At 37.5% G+C, this 19,686-nt stretch overlaps 1 protein-coding gene and 1 pseudogene across 11 annotated transcripts in view; one reads left to right on the forward strand and one right to left on the reverse strand.

Moving 5' to 3' along the window:
• The window catches only part of MLLT10 (MLLT10 histone lysine methyltransferase DOT1L cofactor), a 234,646-nt gene that overhangs the window by 77,904 nt on the left and 137,056 nt on the right, over positions 1–19,686 (reverse strand). For all 11 annotated transcript variants that reach the window (XM_059404205.1, XM_059404201.1, XM_059404206.1 and 8 more), the window contains one exon: positions 14,969–15,064. In XM_059404205.1, the coding sequence (XP_059260188.1) occupies positions 14,969–15,064 (96 nt within the window). The remainder of the gene's footprint in view (positions 1–14,968; positions 15,065–19,686) is intronic.
• LOC132020216 (large ribosomal subunit protein eL31-like) lies at positions 1,327–1,692 on the forward strand (annotated as a pseudogene).

Here is a 19,686-nt window from a genome sequence, read left to right on the forward strand (position 1 = left end):
TGCAAAGAAGACATCCAGATGGCCAACAGACACATGAAAAAGTGCTCCATATCACTCGGCATCAGGGAAATACAAATCAAAACCACAATGAGGTATCACCTCACACCAGTCAGAATGGCTAAAATCAACAAGTCAGGAAATGGCAGATGCTGGCGAGGATGCGGAGGAGAAAGGGGAACCCTCCTACACTGTTGATGGGAATGCAAGCTGGTGCAACCACTCTGGAAAACAGCATGAAGGTTCCTCAAAATGCTGAAAACAGAACTGCCCTATGACCCAGCAATTGCACTACTGGGTATTTACCCTAAAGATACAAATGTAGTGATCCGAAGGGGCACGTGCACCCGAATGTTTATAGCAGCAATGTCCACAATAGCCAAACTATGGAAAGAACCTAGATATCCATCAACAGATGAATGGATCAAGAAGATGTGGTATATATACACAATGGAATACTATGCAGCCATCAAAAGAAATGAAATCTTGCCATTTGCGACAACATGGATGGAACTAGAGCGTATCATGCTTAGTGAAATAAGTCAAGCGGAGAAAGACAACTATCATATGATCTCCCTGATATGAGGAAGTGGTGATGCAACATGGGGGCTTAAGGGGGTAGGAGAAGAATCAATGAAACAAGATGGGACTGGGAGGGAGACAAACCATAAGTGACTCTTAATCTCACAAAACAAACTGAGGGTTTCTGGGGGGAGGGGGGTTGGGAGAAGGGGGGTGGGGTTGTAGACATTGGGGAGGGTATGTGCTTTGGTGAGTGCTATGAAGTGTGTAGACCTGGCGATTCACAGACCTGTACCCCTGGGGATAAAAATATATTATATGTTTATAAAAAATAAAAAATAAATGATAGCAACAATATATCTGATTATACAGGCTTACACATATATATGCTTATGTATGCTTCTATATAAATGAAATGAATGACAGCACTGACAGAAAAGATGGGAGGAATTAGGATTATTTTGTCATTGTAAGGTACTTGTACTATCATGAAGTGGGATAATATTATTTATTTGTATGTATTTGTATGTATTTATTATATGCATATACTATAACTAACTTGGGTTAGTTATAAATATATACTGCACAAAATAGGGCAACTATAAAAAAGGTATAACTGATAGTTAAAAAAAATAAGAGAAAATGGAACCATTTTTAAAAAACCTCAATTAAAACCCTTAGAGAGAGACTTGCCTCTCCCCTTCCACCACCACCACCAGGCCCCCCTCAGCAAGTTATACTTGCTGAGTTGCTTTCCCTCTCCCACATTATCTTGTGCTCTTCCCTTTCCAACTAGAGCCTGGCTGAATGGCTCCTGCAAGGAAGGGTGGCAAGGAGAAGGGCTGTTCTGCCACCAACGAGGTAGTGACCAGAGAATACACCATCAACATTCATAAGCATATCCAGAGAGTGGGTTTTAAGAAGTTTCCCCTCACGAACTCAAAGAGATCCAGAAATTTGCCATAAAGAGGATGGGAACTCCAGAAATGTGCACTGACACCAGGCTCAACCAAGCTGTTAGGACAAAGAAATAAGGAATGTTCCATATTGTATCGGTATGCAGTTGTTCAGAAAACCTAACAAGGATTGAGATTTACCAAACAAGTTCTATATATGTTGATTACCTAGGTACTGGTCACCACTTTCAAAAATCTAAAGAGGGCGCCGGGGTGACTCAGTTGGTTAAGCGACTGCCTTTGGCCCAGGCCATGATCCTGGAGTCCCGAGATCAAGTCCCACATTTCGCGCCCTGCTCAGCTGGGAGGCCTGCTTCTCCCTTTGAGCCTCCCCTCCTCATGTTCTTTCTCTCTCTCTCAAATACATAAAATCTTAAAAAAAAAAAAAAAGTGGATGAGAACTAATCAATGACTGAAAGTATAAAACTGAAACAAAACAAAGCCAAAAACAAAAAACCCAAGAAGTAGAAAACATTTGGAAGACAAAAACAGAAACAAAGATAAAGAGCAACAAACAGAAAACAGAAACAAATTTTGTAGATGGTAACCTCATTGTATCAATTGTTACTTTGAGCCTAAATGGTCTAAATATACCAATTAAAAGAACTGTTAGTGGATCAAAAACAAAACTCATCTATAGGTTGTCTATAAGAAACACTTTAAATAGGAAAGCACATACTAAGAATCAGTGAATGGAGTAAGATACACCATGATAGCAGTAATCAAAACAAGTGAGAATAGGTAATTAATTTCAGACAAAGCAGACTTCAGAGCAAGGAATTTTTTCAGGAAAAGGAGTGACACTGCATAATATAAAGGTATCAATAATACAAATTCTTAACACAGCTATCCTTAATGTGTATGTGCCTAACACCAGAGGATCAAAATATGTGAGGCAAAAACTGATAGAACTGCAAGGAGAAAAAAGAGGAATCTACTCTTAGATACAGAAGTTTTAATACTCTTTCAGAAATGCACATATCCCCCAGGCAGAATATTAGTAAGGATGTAATTAAAGTAAACACCACCACTGGGCACCTGGGTGGCTCAGTGAGTTAAGCCTCTGCCTTCAGCTCAGGTCATGATCGCAGGGTCCTGAGATCAAGGCCCGAATCCGGCTCTCTCTCAGCGGGGAGCCTGCTTCCCCTTCTCTCTCTGCCTGCCTCTCTGTCTACTTGTGATCTCTCTCTCTCTCTGTCAAATGAATAAATAAAATCTCTTAAAAAAATAAATAAAAAATAAAGTAAACACCATCATTAATCAACTGGATATAAATGATATCTATAGACTATTCAATGTCAGCACAATATATATTCTCCTGAAGCTCTCATGAAGCATTCATCAACATACACTATACTTGATGCCATAAACACACCTCAACAAATCTAAAAAGAAGAGAGATCATGTAATTACGCTCTCAAACCAAAATGAAATTAAAGTAGAAATCAAAATCCCAGAATGCAACACTGCACTTCTACATAACACAAATCAAAGAAAGCTTAAGAAAAATATTATTAACTAAAATATTATTAACTAAATGACAATGAAAATACAACCTAAAATTTGTGGGATGCAGCAAAAGCAGTGCTTAATGTCCTTAAAGATGCAGTGAATGTTTATTTATCAGAAAAGAAGAAAGACCTTCAATCAATACTCTGAGTTTCCTCTTCAAGAAACAAAAAGCAAATTAAATCAAAATTTAAAAATAATGAAAACTAAAGCAGAAATCTACAGAAAAAAAACAACAGATACACAAGTTGGTTCTTTGAAAAGATGGATAAAACTGATAAACCTCTGGCCAGTACAATTAGAAAAGTGAGACAGAACACAAATTGCTAATACCAGAAATGAAAGAGGGGACATCACCATAGATCCCACAGACATTAAAAGAATCATCAAGGAGGGGCACCTGGGTGGCTCAGTGGGTTAAAGCCTCTGCCTTCGGCTCAGGTCATGATCCCAGGGTTCTGGGATCAAGCCCCAAATCGGGCTCTCGGCTCTGCAGGGAGTCTGCATCCTCCTCTCTCTCCTGCCTTGCCTCTCTGCCTACTTGTGATCTCTGTCAAATAAATAAATAAAATCTCTTTAAAAAAAAAAAAAAAAGAACCTCTCTTTCCCTGTCCCTCTGTCACCCTCTGCTAAGAGAATAGAAAAACTGCTTTCATATACTAACAGGAAACAAGTGGAATTTTACATTAAAAACACAGTATTATTTACAACACCACCTCTGAAAATTAAAGTTTAAATCTAACAAAATATGTATAAGGTTAAGGTCTATATGAGAGAAACAACAAAACTTCTATGAACAAAATCAAAGAACTAAATAAATGAAGATATATCCCAACCAGAAGCCGACTGGAGACTCAGCACAGAGTCCTATGTGTGACTCAATCATCGGACCTGAGCTGAAATCAGCTGACCACTCAACTGAATAAGCCACCAGACATCCTGAGATTCAGTACAATTTCAATCAAAATTCCAGCAAATTACTTATGGGTACTGACAAACTAATTCTAAAGCATATATATGAAAAGGCAAAGAAAGAATAGCCAACACAATATTAAAGGTCAAGAGAAAAGTTTAAGTACTGACATAACTCGAATTCAGACTTCCTTTAAAGCTATAGTAATTAAGACAGAGTAGTGCCATTGAAAGAATAAAAAGATCAATGGAACTGTTAATAGAGTTCAGAAACAGACCCACATAAATACAATCAATTGATCTTTTTAAAAGTTTCATTTATTTATTTTAGAGAGAAAGAAAAAGCAACAGTAGGAGGGACAGAGGGTAAGAGAAGACTTGCCCACTGAGTAAGGAGTCCAATGCAGAGTTTGATTCCAGGACCCTGAGATCACACCCTGAGCTGAAATCAAGAGTTAGCCACTTAATCAACTGAGCCACCCAGGTGTCTCAGCTGATTTTTAACAAAGATGCAAAAGAAACACAATGGCACTAAGACAGACTTTTCAATAAAGAGTACCAGAACTGAATATGCATATACAAAAAATTAATCTAGACACAAGTTTATTTACAGCCTTCACAAGAATTAAAAAAGATCACAGATTTAAATGTAAAATACAAAACTCTAAATCTCCTAGAACATGGGAGAAAATAAGGATAATCTTGGGTTTGGCAATGACTTTTCAGATACAACACCAAAAGCACAATCCATGAAAGAGAGAATTGGTAAGCTGAACTTAACTAAAATTAAAAACTTCTGCTCTGTGAAAGACATAGTCAAGAAAATAAGAAGATAAGCTACAGGTTGTTAGAAAATATTTGAAAAGGACATAGCTGACATTTTCCACAAAAACTACAACAAATAATACTAACATTTGTATGGAACCACAAAATACCCCAAATAGCCAAAGCAATATTTAAAAAGAACAACAAAGTTGGAAGTATCTCAAATCCAGATCTCAGTTATCTACTACAAAGCTGTTGCAATCAAAATACTATGGTACTGGTACAAAAACAGACACACATAGAACAGAACAGAGAACGCAGAAATAAATCTATGACAAAGGAGGCAAGAATATACAATGGGGAAAAGACAGTTGCTTCAATAAATGGTGCTGAAGGGGCACATGGGTGGCACCTTAGGGGCACCTAAGCAGCTGCCTTAGGCTCAGGTCAAGAAGCCAGGGTGGTCCTGGGATCAAGACCTAGGCTTCTCACTCTGTGCTCAGCGGGAAGTCAGCTTCTCCGTCTCCCTTTGCCCCTCCCCTACTCGTGCTGGCATGTACTCTCAACTAAATAAAATCTAAATAAATTAATAAATTAATGGTGCTGAAGCTGGATGGCTACATTCAAAAGGATGAAACTGGACCACTTTCTTACACCATACACAAAAAGAAACTCAACATGGATTAAAGACCTAAATGTGAGACCTGAAACCAGAAAATTCCTTAAAGAAAATATAGGTTACAGAAACATTTTTCTAGGTCTATCTCCTCAGGCAGGGAAAATAAAAGCAAAAATAAACCACTGGGGCTTCATCAAAATAAGAAGCTTTTGAACAGAAAAGGAAATAAATAACAAAACACAAAGGTAACCTATTGTGGGGCACCTGGATGGCCCAGTCATTAAGTGTCTGCCTTTGGCTCAGGTCATGATCCCAGAGCCCTGGCATCCAGCCCTGCATCAGGCTCCCTGCTTGGCAGGAAGCCTGCTTCTCCCTTTCCCACTCCCCCTGCTTATGTTCCCTCTCTCAATGTCTCTCTCTCTCTCTCTGTCAAACAGATAAATAAAATCTTAAAAAAAAAAAAAAAAGAGTATACTTACCATGATGAGCACTGAATGAGCACTGAATAATGCATAGAACTGTCAGATTACTATTAAGAAACAAAAAAGATAACGTACTGCATTAGAGCATATCTGTCAATGATATATCTGAAAAGGGGTTAATATCCAAAATATATAAAGAAGTTATACAACTCAACACCAACAAAAAAGGTGACTGGAAAATGGACAGAGGATCTGAATAAACATTTTTCCAAAGACGACATATACAGATAGCCAACAGACACATGAAAAGATGCCAAACGTCACTAATCATCAGGGAAATATGCAAATCAGAAACAGTGAGATACCACCTCATACCTATCAGAATGGCTAGAATCAAAAGAACAAAAAATAACAAGTGTTGGCAAAGATGTGGAAAACAAAGAATCTTTGGGCACTGCTGGTGGGAATGTTAAATTGTTCTAATCACAGTGGAAAACAGTATGGAAGTTCTCAAAAAATTAAAAGCGGAATTCAGAAGAAAACAAGATAACCTTATTTACATATAATAAAAAGTTCTTTATTCTTCAAAAAAATTAAAAATAGAAATACCACATGATCCAATAATTCCATGACCAGGTAGTGGGATTCAAAAAGATACACGCACATCCTTTGCTTATACCAGCTTTATTTATAAGAGCCAAGATATGAAAGCAACCCAAGTGGCCACTGACAGATTAATAAAGAAGATGTGTTACATAAAGACACATGGAATGGAAAGGAATACTCAATGGAATATTATGCAGCCATATAAAAGGACAAGAACTTGCCATTTACAACAACATAGATACACCTACAGGATATTATTACAGTAAGTGAAATAAGTCAAATATCTTCTTATGTGTAAAATCTAAAAAATAAATGAATAAGCAAGCAAAAGGCAGAATCGGACCTATAAATAAAGAGAACAAACCAATGGTTGCTAAAGAGGAGGGACATGGGGGTAAAAGCAAAATGGGTAAAGGGGAGTAGGAGATACAGTATTCCAGTTATGGAAAGAATAAGTTATGGGAATTAAAAGATACAGCAGAGGGAATATAGTCAATGGCATTTTAATAGCATTATATGGTGACAGATGATAGCTACACTTGTAGTGAGCATAGCATGACACAGAGTTGTTGTGTCATGTTGTACAGCTGAGACTAATCCAACACTGTGTTCTCAACTGTACTCTAATAAAGAGACAGAGATACATGATAAAAAGATTTATCCAAAATATATAAAGAACTCTTAAAAGTCAACAATAAGAAAACAAATGAACTGATTTTAAAAAGAGCCAGAAACCTGACACCTCATCAAAAAAGATATACAGATAGCAAGTGAGCATAAGAAAAGAAGCTCCACATCCTATGTCAGCAGAGGAATGAAAATTTAAACAGTGAGATACCACTACACACCTATTATCATGGCCAACATCCAGAACGATTACAACACCAAATGCTGGTGAGGATGTAAAGAAAAAGGAACTCTCAAATCACTCGTGGCACTAGAAGACCGTTTGGCACTTTCCTATAAACATACTCCAACCATATTTTCCCACAATCATGCTCTTTGAAAGTGAAAAATTACATCCACACAAAAACCTGCACATGGATGTTTATAGAAGCTTTATTCCTAATTGCCAAAACCTGGAAGCAACCAAGATGTCCTTTTGTAGGTAAATGGATAAATAAACTGTGGTATATCCAGTCAATGAAGTAATATTCAGTCCTAGAACGAAATCAGTTATCAAGCCTTGGAAAGACATGGAAGAATCTTAAATACATATTACTAAGTGAAAAAAGCCAGCCAGAAAAGGGTACATACTGTAAGATTCCAACTATATGACATTTCAAAAAAGGTGAAAGTATGGACACAGTCAAAAGATCAGTGGCTGCAAGGGGCTGGAGGGTGGGAAGGATGAATAGCTGGAAAACAGAGGACATTCCGGGCAATGATTTTCTGTAAGATATTATCATGGTGGATACATGTCATTATACATGTATCCAAACCACAGAACACACACCACCACGACTATGAAGTTTGATAATTATATGTCAGTGTAGGTTCCCTGATAGTAACAAACTTAACACTTTGTTGAGAGGTGTTGATAATAGGGGAGGCTAGATATGTGTGGGAATAGGGGATATATGGGTTATCTCCCTCTCAATTTTGCTGTGAATCTGAAACTGCTCTAAAAAATATAATGTCTTAAGATGTTTCTAAAAAAAGACATGGAGGAAACTTTAAAGCATATTACTATTAAAGAAGTCAATCTGAATAAGCTACAAACTGTATGATTCCAACTATATACAACATTCTAGAAAAGGTGAAACTATGGAGATAGTAAAAAGATTAGTAGTTGCTGGGCTTGACAGGAAGGGGGAATAAACAGGCAGAACACAGAGAATTTTCAGGGTAGTGAAACTATTCTACAGGATCCCATAACATTAAATATTTTTAAAAACCCATTGAATACAACCTTATAACACCAAGAGTGAACTCCAATGTCAACTATGGACTTTGGGCAATAATGGTGTTTCAGTGTAGGTTCATAGCTTGTAATAAATGTACCACTCTGACAATGGTACTAGAGGGTACACTGGAAATCTCTGTACCTTCCATTCAATTTTGCTGCAAATCTAACTGCTCTAAAATATAAAGATTAGCAGTTGCCAGAGGCAAGGGAGGAGTGCGGAGTGGGGAAAAAAATGGATAAACTGGTTTTGTTTTGGTTTAAGTTCACGTAAGCTGCATTTTAAAAAAATAAATAAGAGCTAGTTGTCTGCCACTTGACTGCCAAACAAAATTTCCCCACCCACACAGCACTTAAATTTACCCATTTATCTATTCCTTCTTTAATTTTTGTGTGTGGGAACTTCTTTTGGGTGTTCACTTCCTAAAAATGGAAATGCACAAATGTACTTACAAATTTTCAAAATTGAGTATTTATGAAAATGTCAGTGCAAAACATGTATTATTTGTAGGTTCTAAACTAGAAAGTACTATTCCATTCTAGTGAACAGCTAACACCTCTAAAACTTCATTTTAAATTTTATTAATTTTTTAAAAACTGCCTATCTCATTAAAAAGAAAGGCCTCAAATAAATTCTGTCCTCTCATACCTTAAAAAAATTAGAAAAAGAAGAATGGAGTAAACCAAGAAGTGGGAAGGAAAAAAATAAAATCAGAGCAGAAAAACTAAAACTACTGAAAACTAAAATATAAAATAATAAGATCCAACAGAGAAGATCAATGAATACAAAAGCTAAAAATTTAAGATCAATAAAATTCAAAACCTCTAGCAAGCTTAGACTAGAAAAGAAAAAAAGATACAAATTGTCAAAGGTACCTCAAGAATAAATAACCTAAATAGTCCTCTAGCTATTAAGGAAATGGATTATAGTTTAAAAACTTTCCCAAGAAAAACTCTATGCCCAAATGGCTTTAAAAGTAAATCCTACCGGACATTAAGAAATAATACCAAATCTAGACAAACTTTTCCAGAAAACTGAAGAAAACTGAACATCTAGCAACTTAATCTGAGGCCAGCAATTATTTTTGCAAACAAATCCAAAGACATTCTAAGAAAACTACATGGGTGCCCAGGTGGCTCAGTCAGTTAAGCGTCTGACTCTTGACTTCAGCTCAGATCATAATCTCAGGGTGGTGAGATCAAGCCCTTGTTAGGGCTCTGTGCTTGTCATGGAGTCTGCCTGAGATTCTCTCTCTCTCCCTCTGCCTCTGCCCATCCCCAGACTCACACATGTGAACTCTCTGTCTTTCTCTCTCAAAACAAATAAATGACATCTTAAAAAAAAAAAAGGAAAGAAAGAAAGAAAGAAAAATATAGTCCAAGATCCCTCATGAATACGGATGCAAAAATTCCTTTAAATTTCAAAAAACCGAAATTCAATAATATTTAAAAATGGTAATGTATCAAGGCTAGGATTTATCCCAGGAATACAAGTTTGGCTTAACCAGGGCAGGGGGGCGGGGGGAGGAGATATCAGTCAATGCACTTCACCATATTAACAGATTAAAAAAGAAAAAAAGAACTATCATATAGAAAAATTACTTGACAAAATCTAATATCCATGGCTGATAAAAAACTCTCAGCAAACTAGGAGTAGAAAGATACTTCCTAAACATCATATATAATGTTAAAGGATTACTTTCCCCCAGGGCACCTATGTGGTTCAGTTAGTTAAATGTGGGATTCTTCATTTCAACTCAGGTCATAATCTCAGGGTCATGAGACTGAGCCCTCTCATGGAGCTCCAAGATTCTCTCCCTCTGCCCTTCCCTCTTCTCATGTTCTCCCTATCTCTAAAATAAAATCTTAAAAAAAATTTTTTTTCAAAGTAATTGTACAAAGCAAACATGCTCACTCTCACCACTTAAATATTTAACAATATAATAAGAAATAAGGGGCAGATGAGAAAGGATAAAGTACAATTATCTTATTTGTAGTTGCCATGATCATATGGGAAAATCCCACGGGATCAGTTAAGCTACTGGAAATAAAATTTGAGCAAGTTTGCAAGATACCAGATAAACATAAAAAAATTTAAAAATGTATTTCTATGTTCTAGTAAGGAACAATCAGAAATTGACCTTTTAGGGCGCCTGGGTGGCTCAGTGGGTTAAGCCGCTGCCTTCGGCTCAGGTCATGATCTCGGGGTCCTGGGATCAAGTCCCGCATGGGGCTCTCTGCTCAGCAGGGAGCCTGTTTCCTCCTCTCTTTCTCTCTGCCTGCCTCTCTGCCTACTTGTGATCTCTCTCTGTCAAATAAATAAATAAAATCTTTAAAAAAAAAAAAAAAAGAAATTGACCTTTTAAAAAAAGATCATAATAGTATCAAAAAACATCAAATATTCAGGGTTGGAGCTGAAAAAGATGTACAAAACCTGCACACGTGCTGCTAAGATAAAGAAATAAATGAAGAGATGTATTCCTTTCATGAATACTTTCAGAAGACTCAATATTGTTAAGACACCAATTCTCCCTCAATATGATTTGTAGACTCAATGCAGTTTAAATCAAAATACAGGCAGTTTTATTTCTACAACCTGACAATCTGATTCTAAAATTCACATAAAAACAGAACAATTCTATGTTGATAGCCATAATGACTCTGAAATAGAAGAATTAAGTCAGAAGATGGATCCTACCTGACCTAACTGGTTATTATAAAGCTACAGTAATCAAGTTAGTGCGGTATTAAACGTAAAAGCAGATAAACAGATCAATGGAGAACTGATACATACATGGTCAAATGGGTTTCAACAAATATAGGTAAAGGCAATTCAGTGGAGAAAGGACAGTCTGTCCCATATGTGGGCCTAGAAAAACCAGTTATCTATATAATTCAATAGATAAGTCATTCAATAAGTGGACTTAGATGAATAACTCATATATGCAAAATTTAACACAAAATGGATTACAGGCCTAAATGTGAAACATAAAAAATATAAAATTTACAGAAGAAAACATATTTTTAAATGTATATACTGAACATGTAATTAACATGGGGGTCATGGGTTCAGGTCCCACACTGGGCTCCACGTTAGACATGAAGTCTACCTTAAAAACAAAAGTCACTGAGTGGGAAAAATACTTGCAAAAATAATGTATCTGATAAAGGACTTGTATCCAGAACACATAATGACTCACAAAATGCAGTATTAAGAAAACAAACAGGGTGCCTGGGTGGCTCAGTGGGTTAAAGCCTCTGCCTTCAGCTCAGGTCATGGTCTCAGGGTCCTGGGATCGAGTCCCACATCGGGCTCTCTGCTCAGCAGGGAGCCTGCTTCCTCCTCCCTCTCTCTCTGCCTGCCTCTCTGCCTACTTGTCATCTCTATCTGTCAAATAAAATTTTAAAAATCTTTAAAAACAAAACAAAACAAACAAGCCAGGGATGCCTGGGTGGCTCAGTTGGTTAAGCACCTGCCTTCGGCTCAGGTCATGATCCCAGGGTCCTGGGATCGAGTTCCACATCGGGCTCCTTGCTCAGCGGGAAGCCTGCTTCTCCCTCTCCCCCTGCCTGCTGCTCCCCTGCTTATTGTGCTTGGTCTCTGACAAATAAATAAAATCTTTAAAAAAAAAAAAGAGGGCGCCTGGGTGGCTCAGTGGGTTGGGCCGCTGCCTTCGGCTCAGGTCATGATCTCAGGGTCCTGGGATCGAGTCCCGCATCGGGCTCTCTGCTCAGCGGGGAGCCTGCTTCCTCCTCTCTCTCTCTCTGCCTGCTTCTCTGCCTACTTGTGATCTCTCTCTCTGTCAAATAAATAAATAAATAATCTTAAAAAAAAAAAAAAGATTAAAAAAAAGAAAGAAAGAAAGAAAACAACAAGCCAATAAAAAAGTGCAAGTAGTGGATAGATCTGAGCAGACCTTCACCAAAGAAAATAAAGAATGTCAAACATGCACATGGAAAGGTGTTCAACATAAAGCAGTCATTAAAGAAATGCAGACTGAAACCACAATGAGAAACTACAGCATTCACACCATTCACACTAGGAATTGTAAAATTACAATGACTGAGCATTCCAAGTGTTGCAGACAATGTAGAGGACAAGGAACTCTGGTACACTACCAAAAGAATCATCAAATGGTACAACTATTTTCGAAAATAGTGGAATACTGTCTTTAAAAATTAGGATGTACTTACCATGTGACCTAGTTATTCCATTCCTGGGTATTTATGCAAGAAAAATATGTCTGTAAAAAGATTTGTATAATGTTTCCAGTAGCTTTATTTGTAATAGTCTAACTGGAAAACAATCTGAATGTCCGTCAATTGCTGAATGGATAATCAGAGTTATGTCACATATTAGAAAGTAGTCAGCAATAAAAAGAAATAAGCTACTGATACACACAACACAGATGAATCTCAAAATACTTACACTGAGTGAAAGGAGTCAGATAAAAAAAGTGTACATACTGTATGTTTCCCATTTTTAACATTCTAGAAAGTTCAAACTAGAACTTTCAGGTCATCTTATGACTCAACACGACAGCTAGTCCTCATACTATCATGACATGGTTGACTTTTCTTTCTTTAACTTGGCTTCCAGCATATTCACATCCTCTTGGTTTACTTCCAAATCTTCACCTCTTCTTCTCAGTCTTGTTTACTGGTTTCCCCTTTTCTTTCCACAATGCCAGCCCTAGGGCTTCCTAAGACCTCTTATCCTCCCTACCTACCTACACTTGTCACTCTATTGGCACCCACTCTTATGGCTTAAAGTAAACTCCATAGAGAGACAATTCCCAAATTTATGTCCAAAGTCTGGACCTCTTTCCCAAATGCCAGACTATGCATGCCACTGGCTAATTAACATTTCTACTTGGATGTCTAATAAATATCTTAACCCTAATGTAGGCTGAAGAGCCTGCCAAGACGTCCACATCCTAATCCCTGAAACCTGAATCCCTGAAATATGTTATGTTACATGGCAAAAGGGCCTTTGCTAATGTAACTAAGGTTACACACTTCAAAAAAGAAAATTATCCCAGATAATTATCCCAGATTTTTCAAGCAGGCCCAATCTAATCTCATGAACCCTTGAAGAGAACTTTTTCTGGCCAGAAGCAGAAGAGATGCAATAGAAGAAAGATCCCAAGGGTGGTAGGGTTCAACAAGCCACTGCTGGCTCTGAAATGGAGAGGCACATGTGCAAGGACTGAAGAGAACCTCTGGAACTGAAGGGCAGACCCCAGTTGAGAGCCAGAAAGGAAATGGGCATAAATCTAACCACCTGAATGAGCTTAGAAGCACTTGCTCCTATGGCCAGGTGAGAACCCAGGGCATCCAACCCCTTGATTTCACCTTTGAGAGACCCAGAGTAATCACCTGAGCCCACCCAGTCTTCTGGCCTACAGAACAAGAACATAGTAAGCTTATATATTTTTTTAAACTGTTAAATTTGTTCCAACAGCAGGAAAATACAAGTACCATATCCAAAACTGAATTCTTCATCTTGCCCTCAACTTACCACACCCACAGCCTTTACCATCTTTGTTAACAGCAATTCCATCCCTTCTAGTTACTGGCCCAATACTCTTGGACTCTTCTTTGAATCCTCTCTCTCTCTCTCATCTTCTTTATGAGAAAGCTACTTTTAAACATACTCAGAATCTGATTACCTCTCACCACCTCCACTGTTCACACCATCTCTCTCTGCATTACTGTAATTATCTCCTAATGGCCTCCCTACTTGCATCCTTGACTCTCTACAGTCTATCTGCAATGAAGAGCCAGAGATCCTTACAGTACCTAAGAGAGATCATATTACATCTCGGTTCAAAACACCAATGGCTCACTTTTCATTCAAACTAAAAAACCAAGCATTTCCACTGGCTTACAGAACCCTACATGAATGGCCCCTTGCCCAGCCTCCTACTGTACTTCCACCTCACTCCTGCTACCTGTGTCGACACTGTCTTTCCCTGTCTCCATTTATTTTCATATTTGTATACAATAATAATCTTCTTAATATTTAACACTTACTATAATAACTATAATACTTCCTATGAACCAGATTTTATTATGATTGCTTTGCCTATACTATCTCACTCAATTCCAATAATTATTTCTCCCACTTTACAGAAGATGAAACTGAGGTGCAAAGAGGTTAATTAACCTAACAGCTCTTTCAGTAAGTGGTGAAGCCAGAATTCAAAATCACAGGTGGACAAAACCCACTCTACAACCCAAATTCTTTTTTATTTGAACACTGTGTTTTATTTTATTTATTTTTATTTTTCCTAAAATATTTTATTTACTTATTTGTCAGAGAGAGAGAAAGAGCAAGCACGCAAGCAGGCACAGGGGCAGGCAGAGGCAGAGAGAGAAGCAGGCTCCCGGCTGAGTAAGGAACCCAATGCAGGACTTAATCCCAGGGCCCTGGGATCACGACCTGGGCCAAAGGCAGCAGCTTAACCAACTGAGCCACCCAGGCGTCCCTACAGCCCAAATGCTTAATCTCAATGATGCCCTCCCCAAGCGGTTAGGCTTACTTAATTATTTTTCAAAAACAAGTATAGAATAAACAGAAAGTAGGATAAAGGACTAAGAAATAGGAATCCTAAATTGCTTAATGTAGGGTTAAAGAGGTAGGAAAAGTTAAAGGGAACCAGGACACTGAGAATAAGAACATTTCTTAAAGGTAAAAAACCAGCACACAACTAGTTCTTATATAAAACAAAATATGGCACTTAAAACTTACTTTCTCTGTGGTAACAGTCAAAGAAGGAACCAATGCAGGTGACGGTTCTGGTTGCTTCTTATGTTTCTGTTTGTGTTTGTCCTTTTCTTTATATTTCTAGAAATGAATAGAAATAAGATCCAATTTAAATATAAATTATAACCATATACGTAGAATAAAGATGAGTTTCTTCCGTAATTCTGTTTAGTAATTCAAAAATGTTAAAGAATACTTGTCAAAAAATAAAATGATTACTTCTGCTGATTATGCTTTATTATTTTATAAACAATACTAGTAATATGACATTACTAGTGTTAAGTTAAAGTGACTTCATCATACTTACTCTTTTTTTTTTTTAAAGATTTTATTTATTTACTTGAGAGAGAGACAGTGAGAGAGAGCATGAATGAGGAGAAGGTCAGAGAGAGAAGCAGACTCCCCATGGAGCTGGGAGCCCGATGCGGGACTCAATCCCGGGACTCCAGGATCATGACCTGAGCCGAAGGCAGTCGTCCAACCAACTGAGCCACCCAGGCGTCCCTCAACATACTTACTCTTAACTAACCTCAAATTATATATAAACAACTAAAGCCCATAATCATTTGCTACATTTATACCTGGCAAACTGTATTTTCTTCTTGTTAAAGACACCAAATACTTCTGTGTACATTTTATGAACTGCATTTTAAAATTTAAATAGCAGTCTAACATGCAGTATCACATTAGAACAGTGTCAGATTCTGTATCACTATCCATTAAATTCTATGGCCCACAAACTAGAAACTCAGGCAATAAATTCTTTCCTAGGTTTACTGGGAAAATGAATGAATTGGGGGTCTGGGTGGCTCAGTCTGTTAGGAATCTGACTTTTGATTTTGGCTCAGGTCATGATCTCGAATTCATTAGATTGAGCCCAGAGTCAGGCTCTGTGCTCCGTGGGGAGTCTACCTAAAATTTCCCTTCCTCTCCCTCTGCCCTTGCTCACTTACATGTGTGCTCTTCTCTCTCTCTTTCCAAACATAAATAAATAAATAAATCTTTAAAAAAGGAAACGAGTGAATCAGCTACATCTAACAAAAAATAGATACTCTGGGGGCGCCTGGGTCGCTCAGTGGGTTAAAGCCTCTGCCTTCAGCTCAGGTCATGATCTCAGGGTCCTGGGATCGAGCCCCGCATCGGGGCTCTCTGCTCGGCAGGGAGCCTGCTTCCTTGTCTCTCTCTGCCTGCCTCTCTGCCTATTTGTGAACTCTGTCAAATAAATAAATAATATCTTTGAAAAAAAAAAATAGATACTCTGAAGTTGTGGTGTGCTACTTTCACTCTGAAGTACTAAAACTGATGAACTGAATATAAGAAAGAATTAAATTAATTATAGTTAATTACATATTAGGAGCCAACTTTATTTAACAACAAAAAATTTTAACCAAATTTTTTTCAATTGTTTGAATCAGTATGCAAGAATCAGTATTGGGTGTGAAATTTACTATCATTTAAAGAGTTACATTTTAATTGCAACAGATTTTAATAATGATCCACCAATCATGCCTCTGTTTCTTTGTACTAGGATGTCACTGCTCCTTCCATCACAAGATGTCCTCTTCTCCACACACATAAACCTGGGTTAGTTTTGTGACTTGCTTTAGCCAAGAGGATACGGCACAGTGATGTACAAGTTCAGGAGCTCAAGGCTTTAAAAAATCTTAAATGGCTTCCACCTTTGCCCTTTGGATTCCAGCCACCATGTAAATAATGAGTTTATATTCTCTGACAGAGAAGCCAAGTAGACAATGAGACCCTATGGAGAAGAACTGAAGTACCCAACCTTATAGAGGCACCAGACATGCGAATAAGACTATCTTGCTGGAATTATTTAGTAATACAACTTAAAAATGTCAAAAGAATATTATAACATAACATAACCCTATTTTACTCTACCCCACCAGCCACCAGTTGAATGTAGCCTCACGGGGAAAACCCAGCTGATACCACATGAAAAAAAGATGCGTTGTTCCTGCTAAGCCCCGCCTGTTATAAGCCACTATAAGTTATGGGATGCTTTCTCAAGTAACAGTAGCTAACTGAATCAGGACTAGAATCCACAACTGGGTAGTAAGAGTTTAAAAAAGTATAAATTACAATCTAATTTATAAATATGAGGTTCAAATGACCCTGGATCTATACATTCTATATCAGTATTTTTCTCCCATAAAGATAATAAAGAAGGCTTTTCTGTCCGTCCTGTTCTACTTCCCAAAATGGCTTTTATTCATCAACAGTAGGAGAACTGGAATGATTTGATAGTAAATGACCCAAGAGGTAAACAAACACTTAAAACATGGAAACTATTTGAAATAAAAGGCAAAGTATGCACATGTACATATATGAAAGTGTAAACATACTCATGGGATTATACAGAACTCTGGTCCCATGTGAGAGATCAAGAAATGTATCCTGAGATGAGGACTGCAAATGTTCAGTGGAAACAGACTGAACACATTAAATTATTAGTCTATAAAATATGAATGAGAGCAGTCTGATTACTTTCATTACTTTGAATTATATACAGAGGACAACTTATGAGATTTTACCCTGAAAATAGTCTGGGGGTTTCTCAAAAGGTTAAAAATAGAACTACCCTATGACCCAGCAATTGCACTACTAGATACTTACCCAAAGGATACAACATTACTGATTTGTAGGGCCACATACACTCTGATGTTTAAAACAGCATTATCAACAAACTGTGGAAAAGAGCCCAAATGTCCACAGACTAATGAATGCATAAAGATGTGATACACAGGGGCACCTGGGTAGCTCAGTGGGTTAAAGCCTCTGTCTTCAGCTCAGGTCATGATCCCAGGGTCCTGGGATCAAGTCCCACATCAGGCTCTCTGCTCACCGGGGAGCCTGCTTCCTCCTCTTTCTCTCTCTGCCTGCTTCTCTACCTACTTGTGGTCTCTCTTCCAAGTAAATAAATAAAATCTTTAAAAAAAAAAAAAAAAAGTGATACACACACACAGAGGAATATTACTCAACCACAAAAAGGAATGAAACTTTGACATTTGCAATGACGTAGATTGAGCCAGAGTATTATTTAAGTGAAATAACTCAGAGAAAGAAAAATACCGTATATGACTGACACATGTGAGTTAAGAAACAAATGAAGATGGGGGGAGGGTGGGAGGGAGGCAAACCAAGAAACAGATTCCTCTTTAGAAAACAAACTGAGGGGGCACCTGGGTGGCTCAGTGGGTTAAGCTGCTGCCTTCAGCTCAGGTCATGTTCTCAGGGTCCTCGGATCAAGTCCTGCATCAGGCTCTCTGCTCAGCAGGGAGCCTGCTTCCCTCTCTCTCTCTCTGCCTGCCTCTCCGTCTACTTGTGATTTCTCTCTGTCAAATAAATAAATAAAATCTTAAAAAAAAAACAAAACAAAAGAAAGAAAGAAAGAAAACTGAGGGTTACTGGAGGGGATATGAGTGGGAGGATGAGTTTAAACAGGTGATGGGGATTAAGTAGGGCACCTGTGATGAGCACTGGGTGTTGTATGAAGTGACAAATCACTATTTCTACAGCTGAAACTAACAGCTGAAACTAATATTACACTGTATGTCAACTAACTAGAATTCAAATAAAAATCTGGAGAAGGATTTAAAAGCGAGAAAGAGACACAGGCTGATTTTAATATATCAATAGAACAAAATGAGTTTCCAGAAAAAGACTCAATTATATGTAAATAGGAAGGGTTTCCAAATCTGTAGAAAACAGCTAAAATTACAAAATAATGGTAGTAGAAAAACTGTTAAATAATTTGGGGGAAAATATCTTACTCAAAATAAAACAAAATCCAGATGGATTATTTAAACCATTATGTGACAATTGAAATAATCCAGAAGTCTGGCAGGAAATATTTTTGAAATCTTTAACTTTTAGGAAGAAAAGACTCTTCCAAGTATTAAAAGAAAGTAAAAATTTAGAAAGGGAAAAGCCGTTTTAGTTATTCAAATTTAAAATTCTTCTACATCAATTTAAAAATAATTAAAAAGCAAAATACTAGAAAATGAGTAAAATTAATGTGTCCTATATATTAGCACTATTTAAACTTTTTTACAGATAAAAAAAATACCTACATAAATGCCAAAGAATAATGTACAAAGAACTCATGAAATAAAGAGTCACTAAACAACACAAAAAATGTGCAACTCAACTATTAAAAAAGTAAAAGTAGTATTTTTCTCTCACCTAGTGATCAAAATTGTTGGGTTTTGTATTTTGTGATGTTTTTTATAAGACCCAATGTTGAAATGAGCACTTGCATACATCAGAGAGATTATAAATATGTGAAGGACAATTTTAAAAGCAAACATTAGAAACCATAAAAATGCCTTTTGTCCCAGTAATTTCACTTCCAGGAGGTAAACAAAAAAATAACTTTTTAAAAGATTTATTTGTCAGAAAGAGAGAGAGGGAGAGAGAATGAGAGCACACAAGCAGGGGGAGTGGCAGGCAGAGGGAGAAGTAGGAAAGCCCAATGTGGGAATCGATCCTAGGACTGGGAGCTGAAGGCAGATGGTTTACCAACTGAGCCACCAACGCATCCATGAACAAAGGTTTATTTTTTTTTTTTAAAGATTTTATTTATTTATCAGAGAGAGAGAGAGGGAGAGAACAAGCACAGGCAGACAGAATGGCAGGCAGAGGCAGAGGGAGAAGCAGGCTCCCCGCCGAGCAAGGAGCCCGAG

Source organism: Mustela nigripes, chromosome 6, assembly GCF_022355385.1.
Source record: "Mustela nigripes isolate SB6536 chromosome 6, MUSNIG.SB6536, whole genome shotgun sequence".
Taxonomy (NCBI): domain Eukaryota; kingdom Metazoa; phylum Chordata; class Mammalia; order Carnivora; family Mustelidae; genus Mustela; species Mustela nigripes.